Below are 14,876 nucleotides of genomic sequence, written 5' to 3'. Positions count from 1 at the left end.
TCAAAACCAAAGTTAAGCTCCAATGTGTTGTTAAGCGTGTGCAGCGTCACTTTGATTTTCAGCTTAGAATACCGCCTACCTTTAGGGGGTACTATCTGTCGTGGAAAACGAAGAAGAGCACCTTGTACAAAAAAACAGGTAGAGTCGAGTCGAGCCATAACGTGCAGTGAAAAAAAATTACTTATGCATACCGTTCTGCCCCGACCCTGGTTGGAGGGGCATGTCACTGTGCAACATTCCAGCAGCTCCTCAATGTCTCTCAGCAGCAGCTGGGCCTTTGACAACACTGCAATGACACTGACACATAAAACCCAGTAGCAGCAGGGTGCACAAATAAAATATATATCAATTAATTATATTTGGAAGGGAATAAAAGAAAGATTTATGCTGTGATTGAAAATAATGTTCCTCTCTGAGAGACTACAGTAAGACGTGTGCATGCCACAGTCACAGGGAGGTCAGTAAAAATACAATCAATTGGGCTTACACTCCTGAGTCTTTGAGATGGAGATCTCAGGTTCCTCGTCACATGACATGTCACACATCCCAACAGCTTCTTCCACAGCCAAAGGACAGGTTTTGGATGTCACACTTTTGAATGCCATGGCCTTTAATGTCATTAATAGAGCACATTTAGAGAATATTTGCCAGTGCAGGGAATAGAGAGAAAAACTGTCCTGATTAGACCATTTAAACCCATATATTAAGTAGACATGTTGATGAAGAGATATTTTGCATACACATATACTGTGCACACACCTGAATGTTCTGTGCTGTACTATCACTGTCTGCTGACTCATAGCAGCAAACCAATGATTTTGTCTCACTTAGCCAACAAAGAATTACACAGATAAAAAGTTGGTAAACTACAATATCAATATACAAGAACTGCATAATGTCTAGCCATTTGGACTTGGTCATTTGGTATCTCTATAATCCTCATTAAGTAAACAGATTTACTGAACCGATTGCTTTAGTCATTATGGGGAGAGAGAATGGGATGTTTCATTCAGAGTTTGTGAATAAAGGAACTAACCAATTTCCAATTGTATGAAATCATTGACCACTTAGATTTGGACTTCCTCAAAACCCTTTCGATTCAGTGAAGGAATGAGCCTGAGTGTAAAGTATGCAGTGAGGAACACACCTTGGTGCACTTCCTGTATTAATCTCCAGAACCAACTTTGATTTCAAATCATGGTTTTAAAACACCATCCATCATCTTCATCTATTGTTTTTTTCAATTATCATATCTGGTACTGAAGAAACTAATTGAACTCATATTCCAAGCTGTTAGCAATTGGGTATTGGCATTTAGGAACAGCTTGACCACTAACTTAGTCTGTGTAGAGGAAAGAAGACGTGTGTAGGACTGGTACATTAAATCTCACATTTTACTGGGTTAAAACAATGGTATCACTTTACTTTAATCCAGTATGTAGGCCATTACCAAATTAAATTAGTAAATTAACAGTATAGGTAAAGTTATTAAGATAAAATCAAATACAAGGATGGCACTGAATCAAGTTTGTTATATTTGGTCATTAGTAGTTCTTGCTAGTTACTAGCTAGCTACTATAAATCAATAAAGCTTATAGCTCCCTTAAAATAATATTATTGGCATTTATGTTTTGTCAGTGAGAAAGAAATTAAGTTATATTCTGGCAGAATCAGAGACGGGTACTCTTACCTTAGCTTAGCAAGTGAGCACCTGTTGGCTAAATGCCGCAACCTTGTGCTAGCTGAAAGGCTAACAGCCTTGTAGGTGGAAACTATTAAGTTGGCAGTTTCTCAGGACAGATGCTTTTATTATTCTTTATCTTCTTTTATCACTCACTCTTCATTTCTTTCTCTATCTAGCCACAGAAGAGAAGTTTATTGTTAAAATGCGCCTGGTCCGCCCCTCCAACACCTCCTGATTAAGATGGGTGCCTCAGCAATTAACGTTAGTGTAATAAAGAAAAAGAAGAAGAAGAAGAGGAAGAAGAAGAAGAAGAAGAAGAAGAAGAGGAAGAAGGAGAAAAAGAAGAAGAAGGAGAGGAAGAAGAAGAAGAAGAAGAAGAAGAAGAAGTGTTTTATTAAAATACATGGTTTTGCTCATTAAAATAAAATTTAAATAGACACACTAATTAAATTTTAAACAATTATTTTATAAAATCTTGCTTTGTGAGCCATTTACCAACTGAAAGCCTCACCAAGGGCTCTCAGCTATTCTGTTTACTCAGCCAGTGTGCTAACTTCTGAACTGCTTTTATTACCTAGCAGAGCTTCTTCCTCCTTTACATTTGTCCAACTTAATCGACAACGCTCAATTGTATTCTTATTTTGATAGGAAATCATCTTCGGTCTCAATGTGCACGAACCACAGCGTTGATATCAGACCCATCTCTCCACATTGTGCGTTTATTTTGAAAGGACTTCAGCAGTCAAGTGACTCCCGGAAGTTTTTGTTTCCTCACCTGTCAGTTCTGACACGGTGCGAGTGTTCAGCCTCGTCTCTTTGTTTTTCTTCGAGAAACAGGTCTCCTTTTCCCGAGAATAAATGATAATCCTGTGTGGCCGACTGGCACCTAACTGAGGACGGCATCTAACACGGTTGGTAAAAGTCGTCAGTGAAAACAATCGACTGTTTTTGCTTCACCTAGCCAAGAATAGCAAGCAGACGTAAGCTAAGCGCTAGCTAACTGTTATCATCACAACAGATCGATCATTTCAATCACCGTGGCTGTTGTTACATGCTTTATCTTTCTCTAGGTCATCTACCGCTAATCGTGTTATTCATTCCCAAGCCTATTTTAGAAGTGCCCGTCGGTGTGTTTTGTCGGATGTCAACTGAGATCACGGAAGCTAACGCCATCACGTTAGCATCGCACACAGGCGAGATTCATTGATTGTTTACATCCCGTTTCTGACTGCCTTTCGGCGGCTCTTTGGATTGAAAGCGATATCTTCGCTGCTGTCATCACCCTGTTAGCCGTTAGCTCTCGTGTTTTATCGACAGCGGTTCTGAGGAAATGACGCTGCTCTTCGTGTCATGTTTGGGATTCACGTTGACTTTCGTTTTGAACACTTGCTGGGGGGGGTCACTTTCGATTTCACACCATTTTCTGAAGACGTCCTTCAAAGTCGACTGCGTTTGCGTTTTTGCTCGGTTTGCGTCCGTGGCAGTGGTCCAGCAGCCCGTCCGGTCACTCTCCCGAAACTTATTTTTCTAAAAGCTTCGGCCTTCGGTGTGAAAAACTTGGCTCCTCGGTGTTTGCTGCATCATTGCATGCTGACATCATCAAGTAGCGTGAGCTGCATCGTGTCTGCTGACGAGCCAAAGGTCTGAGGAGTGTGTTTGCTGTAGGCCGGTTTGAGGTAATGTCTGTCCCAGGTAGTCTGACGGGACTGCTTTGATTCCAGGTGGAAGTAAACTGGACGGTGAGGCGTCCCTGTAACAACAGGTCTGTGTGAGGATCTAAACTTATTTAACAGTCCAGAAACTACAGAGACTGTTTTGTACATACAGTACTTCCATTCAGGGCCAATGTCCCCGAGTCACAGAGCACACAAACATGTCACAAATAGCACTTTTTAAACTGTTTAGATGTTTGTGCTCCTCAACTCGCATATTGTTCAAGTTTTGTGGGACTGGCTGTTAAAAAAAAAAAGACAGGGGACTTAAGTTCGGTGGAGGTGGAGTGAACTTTGCACAAGACATATGCATCTGTCACTATAGGGTCGGCCTGAGGATGGCGGCACTGAGCTCGTCCACATGTGCCCTGATGATGTTCCATGTCTGAGGCCTGTCTCAGAGCTCGCACTGAAAGATATTTTTATGACACTCTTGCATCACGTAATGATGAAACACCTGAGCTGCCGGCAGCCCAACAATGTCAGGTCCTTTTAAAGAATGGTAGGCGGGGTTCAAAAGGCCCATACATTTGTGAGCCCCTTTAAATTTAAGCAGAATCTTTTCCTCCCAGTCGCAGTTTCCTCTAGAATCCAGACTAACTCACGTATGTGAACTGCTGCTTAGCTTTTAAGCATTGTCCTCAGCTTCGTGTTTACTTTGTGAAAATGGTCCCATGAAACAGGAAGTCATTCGCTGTAGAATTTCACAGTGTCATGAACTGAACACAGTGGGACAGTCGGACACTGTTTGACTGCAAAATGATCCGCTGGATAGGTAGACCAAATATAGCAATAGCCAACTATCCCTTCACATGTCGCAATAATGTGCAGAAACTAGTGTGAAAGCTATTAAACAAGCTGGTGTACTGTAAATACAGATGCTTTATGATGGCTAAGCGTAGCAGCTCTATCACTTTGACATTTAAACTCCACAATCCACAGGTGTTCTATCTGCTACAGAGTAGGCCTGTGCAGGCATGGAGCCCTTGGCAGTGGATGATGACATCTGCATCCTTCAACATGAGACGGCCTACACCGGCGCCGGCGAGAGTCCTGTATCGGTGTGTGCCGGCGACGAATCTGTCGCTTCCCACTTCGCCCTGGTCACGGCCTACGAGGACATCAAGAAGAGGCTGAGGGACACGGAGCGGGAGAACACCTTGCTGAGGAAGAGAGTGAAGCAGCTGGAGGATAAGGTATAGGTGTAAACGCAAAGGGCGGTGGTGGGAAGAGAAGAACGAAGAAAGAGATAGCAGCGTGAGGAGAATGAATTAAAAGAGCATACCGATCAGCCAGATGGGTAAACAGCCTGACAGCAACTATAGATGGAGATGAAGGAAAACAGATTTTTTGTTTTTTCCAGGATGTCAGAGTAATGGACAAACACAAAATGCTCTGAGAAAGTTTGGGAAAAGTCCGCATGCCAGCATCATTAATATTGTTGGCATAAAGTCAAAGCTATAAAACAATGAGAAATAAATCTGCACTGCCTAAAAACAAAGAGGAGGTCTGGAAAAGTATGGCATTGCCAAACACAGTGTGTTGGAGCACTGCACTTAGGGGAGAAGGCTCCTGAAATTGGATTTGGGAAAAAAAAACAAAAACAAGAGATTGAGTACAATACAGACAGAGAGAGCTATTTAAACAGGAAGGGTCTTAATACAAATGGTAGGCTGAAGTGAAAGTGCTGCACAAGATGTGGGCAGGGCTGCTTCTCTTGAAGCCTTGAGTCTGTTTTGCTTTTATCTGCTGCAGCATCAAGATAGGATGTGGTGGGAGGAAGTAACTTCCTACCACAGATATTTAAATGACAAGAAATTGATCGCTCTTCTCTCGTGTGTGTTTTATCTATCCCCGCTGTAGCTCTTCAGGCCAGAGGCTCCTCCATCGGAGGGTCCCCAGTATGTGAACAAGGCCTTCAGTGCTTACCGAGGTATCTATATAGAGAAGGAGGACCTGCAGATGGAGCTTAACAAACTGGTGGGTTCACTGATTCGTTTGATTTCAAACGCATATTCACTAGAGTCGGGCACAAAGATCAAGTTTGTCGCAAAGACTGTGTACTTTTAAGCAGAATGAATATATGTTTGGGGGGTTTTTTTTTAACTCAAATAGAAACACCCAGCTCATGATTTCACCACACAGATGCAGCACAGGTGCACATTCTTACTGGGAACAACTGGGGAAAGAGAGAGCTTGGTGCATAAATGTAAATGCTGACTCTGCCCTCATCTTCCTCCCCCTCTTCCTCACTGTCTCCTCTCTTTCTCTGTCAGAAAAAGGAGAAGAGTGAGAGTGAGCGCTTGCTGACGGAGCAGCTCCAGGCCAAAGAGTTGGAGCTGCTTCAGCTGAGGACAGAGATGGAGACCAGCCAAGGTACAGGTAGAGCGCGCAGGGTTGCATTCTCTTTATACCAGCAGTACTTCAGTCGCTGTACGAAAGTGCATGCGGCAAAGCAGATATTGCACTCTGTCAAATTTAAATGACCTGTGTAGTAGTTATGTTTACTCGAGTACAATCTTGAGATACTTTATATACTGTCTAATACTCGTATTACACTACATTTCAGAGGGGATTATTGTACATTGTTTTGTACAGTCTGCGTGTGGCTGTCTGTTGTAAGAGCTTCTCTCAAAATGGAATAAAGAATATAAAAATAAACTTACAATACAATATGATCAATCTTATTAGCATATATGTTGTCCAATGTACGCCGATATGAAACCTTTTTTAAAATATAATTAAATATCTGAGATTAGCCTATAACAGCCTATTAATTTGGTTGACTGAGACATTGGTCAGGGTCTAATTTAACTTGGCTATAAAGTTTGACCAGCTACATTACAATACAGTTTACATATTAACGTGTCAATAGAAATAATCCTGTAATATATATAACGAATATAACATGGGTAAACATTTTGTATAAAACATTTTGAGAAGGGCAACCTCAAAAGAAACTATTTTATTTGTGCTACTTTCAGTGTATCTTGCTTTGATGTATTGCTCTGTGTTTAACCATTTATCTTATCAAGTATCTGATTCATTGAGATCAAAATCAGATACAGCTAAACTGAATGGAAAACGGCAATACTTTCAACTTCAAACATTTAAAAGTCGGCCAGTTCTGCAGAAAGTGTGAAGTTTTAACATTTATTACCTCATCCATGGCAACAATGTGACTATGTTTTTCTGTCGTGTGTGTGCAGTGATGAAAAGCCTGAACAGCCCTCAGGACTACTGGCAGGTGGACAGGGTCAGCACTGAGCTAAAGATCCACAAACTGCAGGAGGAGCTGGACAGGGTGACACTGGAAAACGGCAGACTGCTGGAGAGAGGTGGGGTAAGTGAAGGTGGGAAGACGGAGTTGAAAAGACAGGAGAGGATAACGGATAAAGGAGGATGGGGGAGGTAAGATAAGAGGGGCTGGAGAGAGCAGCGCCGATAGACGGCAGACTCCTAGAGAGATGTGGCATAACTGGAAGAGAGGAAATGGCACAGAGGGGAGGTGTTTCGGCACAGCGAGATGAGGCGACATTGAGAAACGGTAGGAGAAGTTGGATTTAAAGAGGGGAATGCGTGAATGTGCTGAAGCTTAAACAGTACAAAATTTGATTGTGAAGGATGAAAAGAGGATGAGCAGATGAGTCCTGAGTTATGTTAAAATAAAAAAACTACACTTCAGACACCACCTCCACTCAAATTTGCCTAACTGAACTCTGTTTTTAGGAGGAACCACATGGCCTTAACGGACCAGACTCGGACCAGACCTGTGACGCAAAGTACAAAGCAAGGTATCGTGTTTTATGAATATCCAACCAAAAATGACAAAAAAAGGAAGCAATGTTGCAGCTCAAAAAAAAAATACAATATTTTTCCTTTAGTTGGTGATGGTCACAACAAATAAACATCAGTATAAGTTTGAATTTATTTACCCCTAATGCAGAGACCTTCAGAGACCTCGAAGTCAGATGCTGTACATCAACCTACAGGATTCACGTTATCCCTTTCAGAAATGTCCATGTAAATTTAATTTTTTGTTTGCTCTAATTTTCTGACAAGACAGCGTGTGAATTTCAACTGCACATGCAACAAAGATCATAGCTCTGTCATATTTCAATATTGAAATACTGTCATATTTCTCTTGACAGTTTTTACATCGCACCAAATTTCAAATTAATCTGTTGCTTTCTAGGAAATAAGAATAATCCTAAATTATCAATGTAATCTTGTCTTAAACATCGTAATAAACCCTAGGTATCTGAGAGACTGCCCTGGTTAGACAGTTGCATGTCGCTCATGGTGTCTGCTGATGGTGTAATTGTGCCTTCTAGCCACTAGAGGATGGTGTAGCTTTATACATTATGAAGCCTGCAAGCATCCAGTGAAATGCAGATAACCTCAAAAGAACCTCGGCTCTTACTCCTGATCAGCTGCTGCTAAGGCCTCAACACTTGCATCCATTAGAGATGGTTTTAAATTTGCACTCCAGGGTCGTAATGTTTACAGAGTCTAGCCTGTAGCACATACAGCCGCCCTCCGCCTACTTTGTCAGTGAAGATAATCTCCCTTAAAATCATCAATCTCTTCACATTTCATGGCGAAAATTCTATTTGCGGTGCGTTATAATTGTTTCACGTGTCAGCAGTTTGCACATGGTGTTAGTTTTTGGAGGCACAAAAAGCTTCACTTTTACCCCACCGTTTTTTCTCCTTGCGTGTCTTTTGCTGTTTTAGGCAGGTGTTTGAATTTAAGGCAAAGTGTTGATGAGATTTTGCATCTTAACATGAGGTGTGGATAGGACAGTTTGTAGGTGTTGCCTGAAGTACTGCCGCTTTTATTTTTTAAATGTATTTATTCTTACTGTGTCGTCGGTTTTGTAGTGCTGCTGCTGCTGGTTGATTTGGCATTTAATGCGCCGTTACAGTGTAGAATGGCATCATCTGTAACCTTCGCTGCTAAGTGAGTTTGCTCAACACCTGTAGAACTCTTACGTGGTTTCACATCAGCACAGCCGCTACATGTGTCAGCAAAGAAACAAACCATATCACTGAATTACAGTTATCACACAGAATTCAGTCCATTACCAAGCCTCTATGACACGTTCTGTAAGTTGCTTAACAAATAAGGGTTTGCACATTCCAATCAAATTCATTTCAAATTTGTCAGTTTTACACCTTGGAAATTCAACAAAACGGTGAAATTCAACATTGCTTTGAGTTTAAGAAAAGTGTAGATGCACACAAAATGTCTTTTTGAGTAAATGCAATAACTGCATAAGTCTGTATATGAGAGCCTGGATATGAGAGTTGGATATTTCTAACCACAACCACAAGTTCCTTAATTATTGTAATGTTTAAAAGAAATGTCCCGTCCTCCTGCAGTGAGAGGAGCATGCAGCAGACGTACGAGGCTTTGCACTGCGAGGTCACTCGTCTCCACTCAGAGCTGAAGCACCAAACAGGCCTGATTAGGAAACTCAGGCCACTCATCAGTGATTCAAGACAAGGTGAGGCACACACAGAAGCACAAGGGCACTTTCTGGGTTGCGCTATTGTCAGTTTATATTTTGATACAAATCGTTCCATCTTTAGTTTCTGTGTATGTGTCAGTATATGTGATTACCCGCCAGAACTGCCCCCCCTTCTGCCGTTTCACACCTCCTCAGCTCCAGTACACACAGCAGGGGGACCACCATTTATTCCCTTATAGTGAATATTTATACAGAAGGTTACCACTGAGATGCAGTGAGCGCAGCCTTGAAAAGTTCCTTATGTGGTTCAGACTACTTAGAAATCAAGTGGCAATTCTGCGTTCACCTTAGGGGGCCCGGGTCATTATTTTCCTTAAGTTTTATTTTCAGTCCTTATCCCGTGTATTTATCTTAAGTGTTTTAATTTGTATGTATTTTTTCTTGTAAAATACATTAACATTTTTTAACTTGCCACACATTAGCGTCACATTCATGAGTTCAGTTTTACCTATATCTTTTGCATTTCTGTATTTGGCCTTTCAAATCCCTTTAGCAAGCCAGTATATGTCATGTTTGACCTTGTCAGCTTTCTCATCAACAATAGATTTTGGTAAATATCTGCTTATTCTGAATTAGATGCCAGAAACACATCTAATTCAAACAAGTTGGGACAGGGGCAACGCAAGACCGTTGTGGAATACTCTAAATACACCTGTGTGTAACTCTCCACAGGTTGATTTACAGTTAACTGGTAACGGGCGACATAATCATGATCGGGTACGACAGAGGCATCCTCGACAGGCTCAGAGGGTCACAAGCACGGGTGGGGCGAGGTTCACCACTCTGTGATGCACGTGATCATATAAAGGATTGCGTTCTGTTTTTATTTACGTTTTACACAGTGTCGTACATTTTCTGGAATCTGGGTTGTTTTCATCGCTTACGTTTCTCATTCTGACCTCTAGAGAAGCAGTCTGTTCCCCCATTTAAAAAATAAACTTCACATAGTCATTAATACTTATAGTTAGAGTAATATTTTAAGATGATTACAACGGGGAAATTATACAATTTAAGTTACAAACTATAGTCAGAGACGGTACGGCCCATTTTTCATCTTCAACCTGCAGGAGTGACAAGTGTTGGCATATCTGACGTTTCAAAACGTGGCTTTAGCCTAAGTGTCAGGTAGCGTCAGATTTACGTGCACTTCAGGTGTAGCGGCTGAGATTCAAACCTTGCTGCTCTGCTCATGAGCTAACGTGGATGAAAGAGGAGGTTTACTACTGCCTTTCTTCAGTTGAGGGAAGGCTTTTCTGAAGAACTGCTGCTCACTGAGAAGATTTCTCCTGCTGCTCCTTGTTGCGATTTGAATAAGGGTGTGATAAGACTGTGGATATTATCAAAGTACTCAAAACACTTTGATAAAGGACATCATGAAATGGTCTGTCCCTCCTCTCCAGTCCCTCCGCGATGATGTATTCTACCCCGGGAGAGATTACCTCTGTTGTCAATTCCCCCGGAGTGTGAGAAGAGGAGACTAGGAGGTGAAAATTAGAACGAAATATGGCAAGAAAATAAATCTTGGCCTATTTATTCCACTGAATAAGAGGGTAATCCTGTAACTTAGATGAGACAGATGGAGAGAAATAAGGAAGAGGCGGGAGTCGCAAAGAAAGGGAGATGGGACGGGGAGGGGGGGAGGAGAGTGAGCTATGTATTTATTCAATCATATTGTGCATCTGTATTCTTCTAATGTTCCTCCTTTGGAATCACTTTTATTCAAATCCTAGACTCAGGAGACCCTCTCATGGAAGAGTAGCAGGGAGGGATGGATGGAGAGATGATGTGTGGATGGAGAGAGGTAGGGGAAAAGAGCTGGAGGAGATACTCATTTAAACTTTATTACTTGCTCAAGGTGATGATTTGATAGCAAAGCAATGATGTGTGTGTGAGATTAGGACATCTGATTTGTGTATGGATATGCTCTGTTCTGTTGAACAAAAAAAAAAAAACCCTAATTATTATTTTAGATATTTACTGATTCACATGCAGCGATGTTTACATGGCGCGGAGGTTTTATCGTGCAGTGTACAACAGTCCTGCTGCGTGGCGGGAGATTTTACCTCACTTCTCTGTTTTCACTCGGCGAGGCTTATCATCCGTTCAGGGATCAAAAGGCTCCGTTGAACGCACCTTGGAATTTTGAAATCTCTTAAGAAATCGAAGTTTATTTCACGCGTAAATAAGAGCAGAATTAAGTACAAAGGTGTGATTGCGCCAAACACGAAAAAGAGACCGAGCAGCTATTGAGGGAAAGAGAAAACGGCCTCATTTATGCTGCAGATAGACATGATGTAGTTAAAAGAACAAATCACTTTTCACACACACTTCTCACAGCCTTATACAAAGAAAAACCGAATGAAATGAATTTTATCTTCAGTCTTTGTCTATTTAAAGTAGGTGGTTAGAGATTAACTGAAAGCTGAGAAGTAAATGTTAAGTGGTTTTCATTTTTGACATAGAGCTCTTAATAATGCTGATGTATGTTGACCAAACTTGGCAGTTAATTTAATGCCAATTGCCCTAAATTGCTATGAATTAACGTTATTTTGTGCTCCATTAATGCGTCTAGATTTGCAGTTTAAGTGCATTCAAATGGAGCCATACGCCAAATATTAAAAAAATCTTACTTCACAGAGGAAAATATTAAAACACAAGAACTTCCTCTCAATTAAATATAGCATAAAATCAACAAAAATATGTATGTGAATCAGGTGATATGTGATCAGATGATAAGTAAAGAGAAGCTAATTTCTCACTGAGCATCCAGTGTTAACTTTTGGCAGTGGACAAGTTTCGGCACTCCCCCTGATGGATGGTGTGGTGTCTCTTGGCCCACTGTTAAAGCCATGTCATTGATGAAAATATAATCATTGCTAATGGGCTGGACAAAGTCCTGTTTCAAAAAATCTACCTTCGAATCAAAGTGCAAATATTGATACTGATGCTGCAGCTCGTACTCAATTATTGCAACCACGTCTAACCTTCTCCTGTCTTTTTCTTTCATCTCTCCTCCCTCTGCCCCCTGCCCTCTATCCCTCCCACTTTCTCCAGCTGCCTCAACAGTTCCAATCCAGTGTCTGGACGACGTGGAACAGAACAACAACCATCATCGGGCATCAGTGCCTCGCCCCCCTAGCGCCCCCCCTCTCCCTTCGTGCTCCGGCCGCCCCTGCCTCCCTGCCGGTGGGCCGTCAGGCACCCTGCTGCCGGACAGTCTGAGGGAGGACTGCTGGTACAATGGGCCCTGGCCCTCCCAGAGCTGTTCAGGAGAGGCTCTGGTCGGCAGCGACACCTGCTCTGTCGTCCTGCCCCCGCCTCCCCTGAACCAAGCCTCTCTGGATGATAGCTCGCGGTCCTTCCCTAGCCCCCCCAAACCCAGTGACGCCATGTTCTGGGAAGGACACTCCGCTTCATCCAACTCATCCTCAATTGGAAACTGCACTCCCAGGAGCCCTCCCAATGCAGAGTGGGCCAAGCCCTATTGAGAGGAACCTCGATAAGAGAATAGATGATTCAATAGCGTGTGTAATTGGATGGAAAAATAAACGGATGGATAAATGAATGGACTCTCCAACCCTGCCACATAGCTACCACCTAACCTGCCTTAAGTTGATAAGACCACTCCTCTGGGCTAGACCGGACCCGCTTGGTTGTGGGAACTAATTGAGGCCAGAGGAGGCCTTTTCGAGGTAAAGACTCTGCACACCGCATCGGTGAACATATCTGACTTTGCAGAGGAAACGTTGATGAGAGACCCTCAGCAAAATAAATAAGTTTGTCCACGTGTATGTGTACTTGTATGCACACGCTTAAGTGTGTGCAAGCATGCATACGAGCAGTTTTATTTGTGTGTGTGTGTGCATGCGCATACACACACACACATCCAACAGAGCGTGCCTGTGCGTGCAGATCAGTGTGTGGGCATCTTTCGCCTGCCTGTATCTGCATCTCGTCCTAATAAACCTAATAGGGCTCAAAGGGGCCTCTTCCTCCATCCATTGTGGCCAGTGATCACCGGGGCCACAGCATCATACGAGAATATATGAAACCGTACTCCCTCCAATGCAAGCCTGTTAACATTTGATCGCTGTAAAGTATACAAGGTATGTCCCATGTATGTCTCGGGATGAGGACTTGATGTGATTGTTTTTTGTGCTGTGGCGGAGGCGGGCTTACAGTAACTGTAGGATAATCACGAATTGTTGTTCCAAATTTTAACGGCTACCAAATGAAATCTTTTTCTTCTTTGACAAGTTTCTTTTTCCTTTTCATCCTTATGGATGATTATCAAAGCCGGCTGTCAAGTCTGCCTATGCTTACCAAATCATTTTCAGAATGTAGTAAATACGGTATTTGTTCTTATTTTTTTCAATGTTGCATTATGAGTGGGAAACTATTGTTTTAATCTAAAGATGTATTGCTTTTCTAAAATAAAACACTCCACCCTCACTGGCACCAGAAAAGATTCAACTGTTCATGACTTAAAAGAAGTTCCACGAATCAAGCAGACCTCTTTATACCTGCCTGTTACCACATATTCACTTCTGTCAGAACTGCTGGCAGACAATATTCGCTGTGTTGTTTTCTTTTCTCGGTTTCAGAGGGACATTTAGATCCACGGCTGTGCATTGTTGGAGGGGTTCGGTGAATAAAAAGGACTCATGGGATGGGCTTCATACAACCCCCCTGTATTTGAAACCCTGATTAAGTTGGGAACCTCTTGAGGTTTTTGAAGATTTTCAATTACAGAAAATGTATCTAAACTCTGTACTGTGCTGGTGTTAATCTTTGATACATTTGTTTTGCAGTATGACGTAAATAAGCTGTGTGAAGAGAGAAGTTTCTCTTTGATTTCTCTTTTTGAGAGTCGTCGGAGTATAAAAAACTGAATGATGTACAAAGGAAAACACATTTTTGAGTAGAATACGAGATAATGTATACAGAGGGAAGAATGTGCATATCTGTATAAATGTATATGGTGGGCTTCAGTACTCTGCCGAATGCAGTTTTGCACTCCATACGTTTTTTTGCTTTTTCTTCCCTACCCCAAAGACTTCTGATGTGTGTAGGAGCTGTATGTGCTGGTGGTTAGACAATAATCTGATGGCCTGCAGAAATGTGAGCTGTGACTTGAAAAATAGGTGCACAAAGCACAAGAGGCCCACGGTTGATCAAAAGAAATTAGTTTTTTCCATTTTCTTCAGTCTGTTTGATAACTGTGGTCTTTCTGTTCATTTTTAAGATGTGTTATTTTACAGCAGTAGTTTCATACTTCTGTAAACGATTTGCAAACCAAAATGCAATGTACAGTAGATATGGATTATATTTTAGATTTACTGCACTCCAGACTGTTTGTAAATATGACCAATTAAATGAAGGAAAGGAAGTGACTGTGTGAGGTTGCTCTGTCTCTCTATTTATATTTTTGGCAATGCAGTTCTGTGGTTCAGTTCAATAAAATTGAAGGCTTTGGCATATCAACTTCTACTATACATTTGAAAATAGCAATACATTTTCTTCCTTGTTGGATTCCTGTCCTCAGATATTTATTTTATGCTTAATAACTCCTTAAGAGAGCAGCAACTCCAACTGTCCATCACAAGGCCTTCATACGACTACAGAAACAATCACCTGATGGTTCAAGTCACATATGTGTCCTTTTTAAAATGCAATCTGGGGACTTGCTGTTTTTCCTCTGCCTTTGCCATGACTTAAAAACTAAACTGGAACAAAAGAAACAAGTGTCCAACTGTAATTTTTACACTGTACATTCCTTGTTTACATTTAACAACTGCTGCATATGGGTATGTTTTTCAACAACCTTCAATGAAATGGTGCGTTCAAACCTCGCACTATTAGATAACAAACCTCAGGAAAAACATATTCAACGAATTTGGAGATAATGATGCCCTATCACTGACTCACTGATGCACTCATCATGTGC

General features: G+C 41.7%; 1 protein-coding gene across 2 annotated transcripts; it reads left to right on the top strand.

Annotated features, from left to right (window-relative positions):
• Positions 1 to 2,425: 2,425 nt before the first annotated feature.
• Positions 2,426 to 14,424, top strand: azi2 (5-azacytidine induced 2). Of its 2 annotated transcripts, none has more exons than XM_030393541.1 (8): positions 2,426 to 2,595; positions 4,339 to 4,592; positions 5,260 to 5,376; positions 5,673 to 5,778; positions 6,606 to 6,739; positions 7,126 to 7,190; positions 8,781 to 8,905; positions 11,984 to 14,424. In XM_030393541.1, the coding sequence occupies exons 2-8, from the start codon at positions 4,374 to 4,376 to the stop codon at positions 12,415 to 12,417; spliced, it is 1,200 nt and encodes a 399-aa protein (XP_030249401.1). In that variant the 5' UTR covers positions 2,426 to 2,595; positions 4,339 to 4,373; the 3' UTR covers positions 12,418 to 14,424. The 2 variants fall into 2 exon arrangements, with proteins under 2 accessions (XP_030249401.1, XP_030249402.1); XM_030393542.1 differs by having other exon boundaries at positions 2,427 to 2,595; positions 5,673 to 5,772.
• The last annotated feature ends 452 nt before the right edge of the window (positions 14,425 to 14,876 follow it).

The sequence above is a fragment of the Sparus aurata genome, chromosome 17 (genome assembly GCF_900880675.1).
Source record: "Sparus aurata chromosome 17, fSpaAur1.1, whole genome shotgun sequence".
Lineage (NCBI taxonomy): Eukaryota > Metazoa > Chordata > Actinopteri > Spariformes > Sparidae > Sparus > Sparus aurata.
The sequence above is the reverse complement of the archived record's forward strand: the minus strand, read 5'-3'. Positions and strand labels throughout refer to the sequence as shown.

Coding starts and splice junctions, on each gene's coding strand:
- azi2 (XM_030393541.1), top strand. CDS start 4,374: ATGGAGCCCTTGGCAGTGGATGATGACATCTGCATCCTTCAACATGAG. Junction 5,377..5,672: donor AGATGGAGCTTAACAAACTG/GTGGGTTCACTG, acceptor TTTCTCTGTCAG/AAAAAGGAGAAGAGTGAGAG. Junction 7,191..8,780: donor GACGCAAAGTACAAAGCAAG/GTATCGTGTTTT, acceptor GTCCTCCTGCAG/TGAGAGGAGCATGCAGCAGA.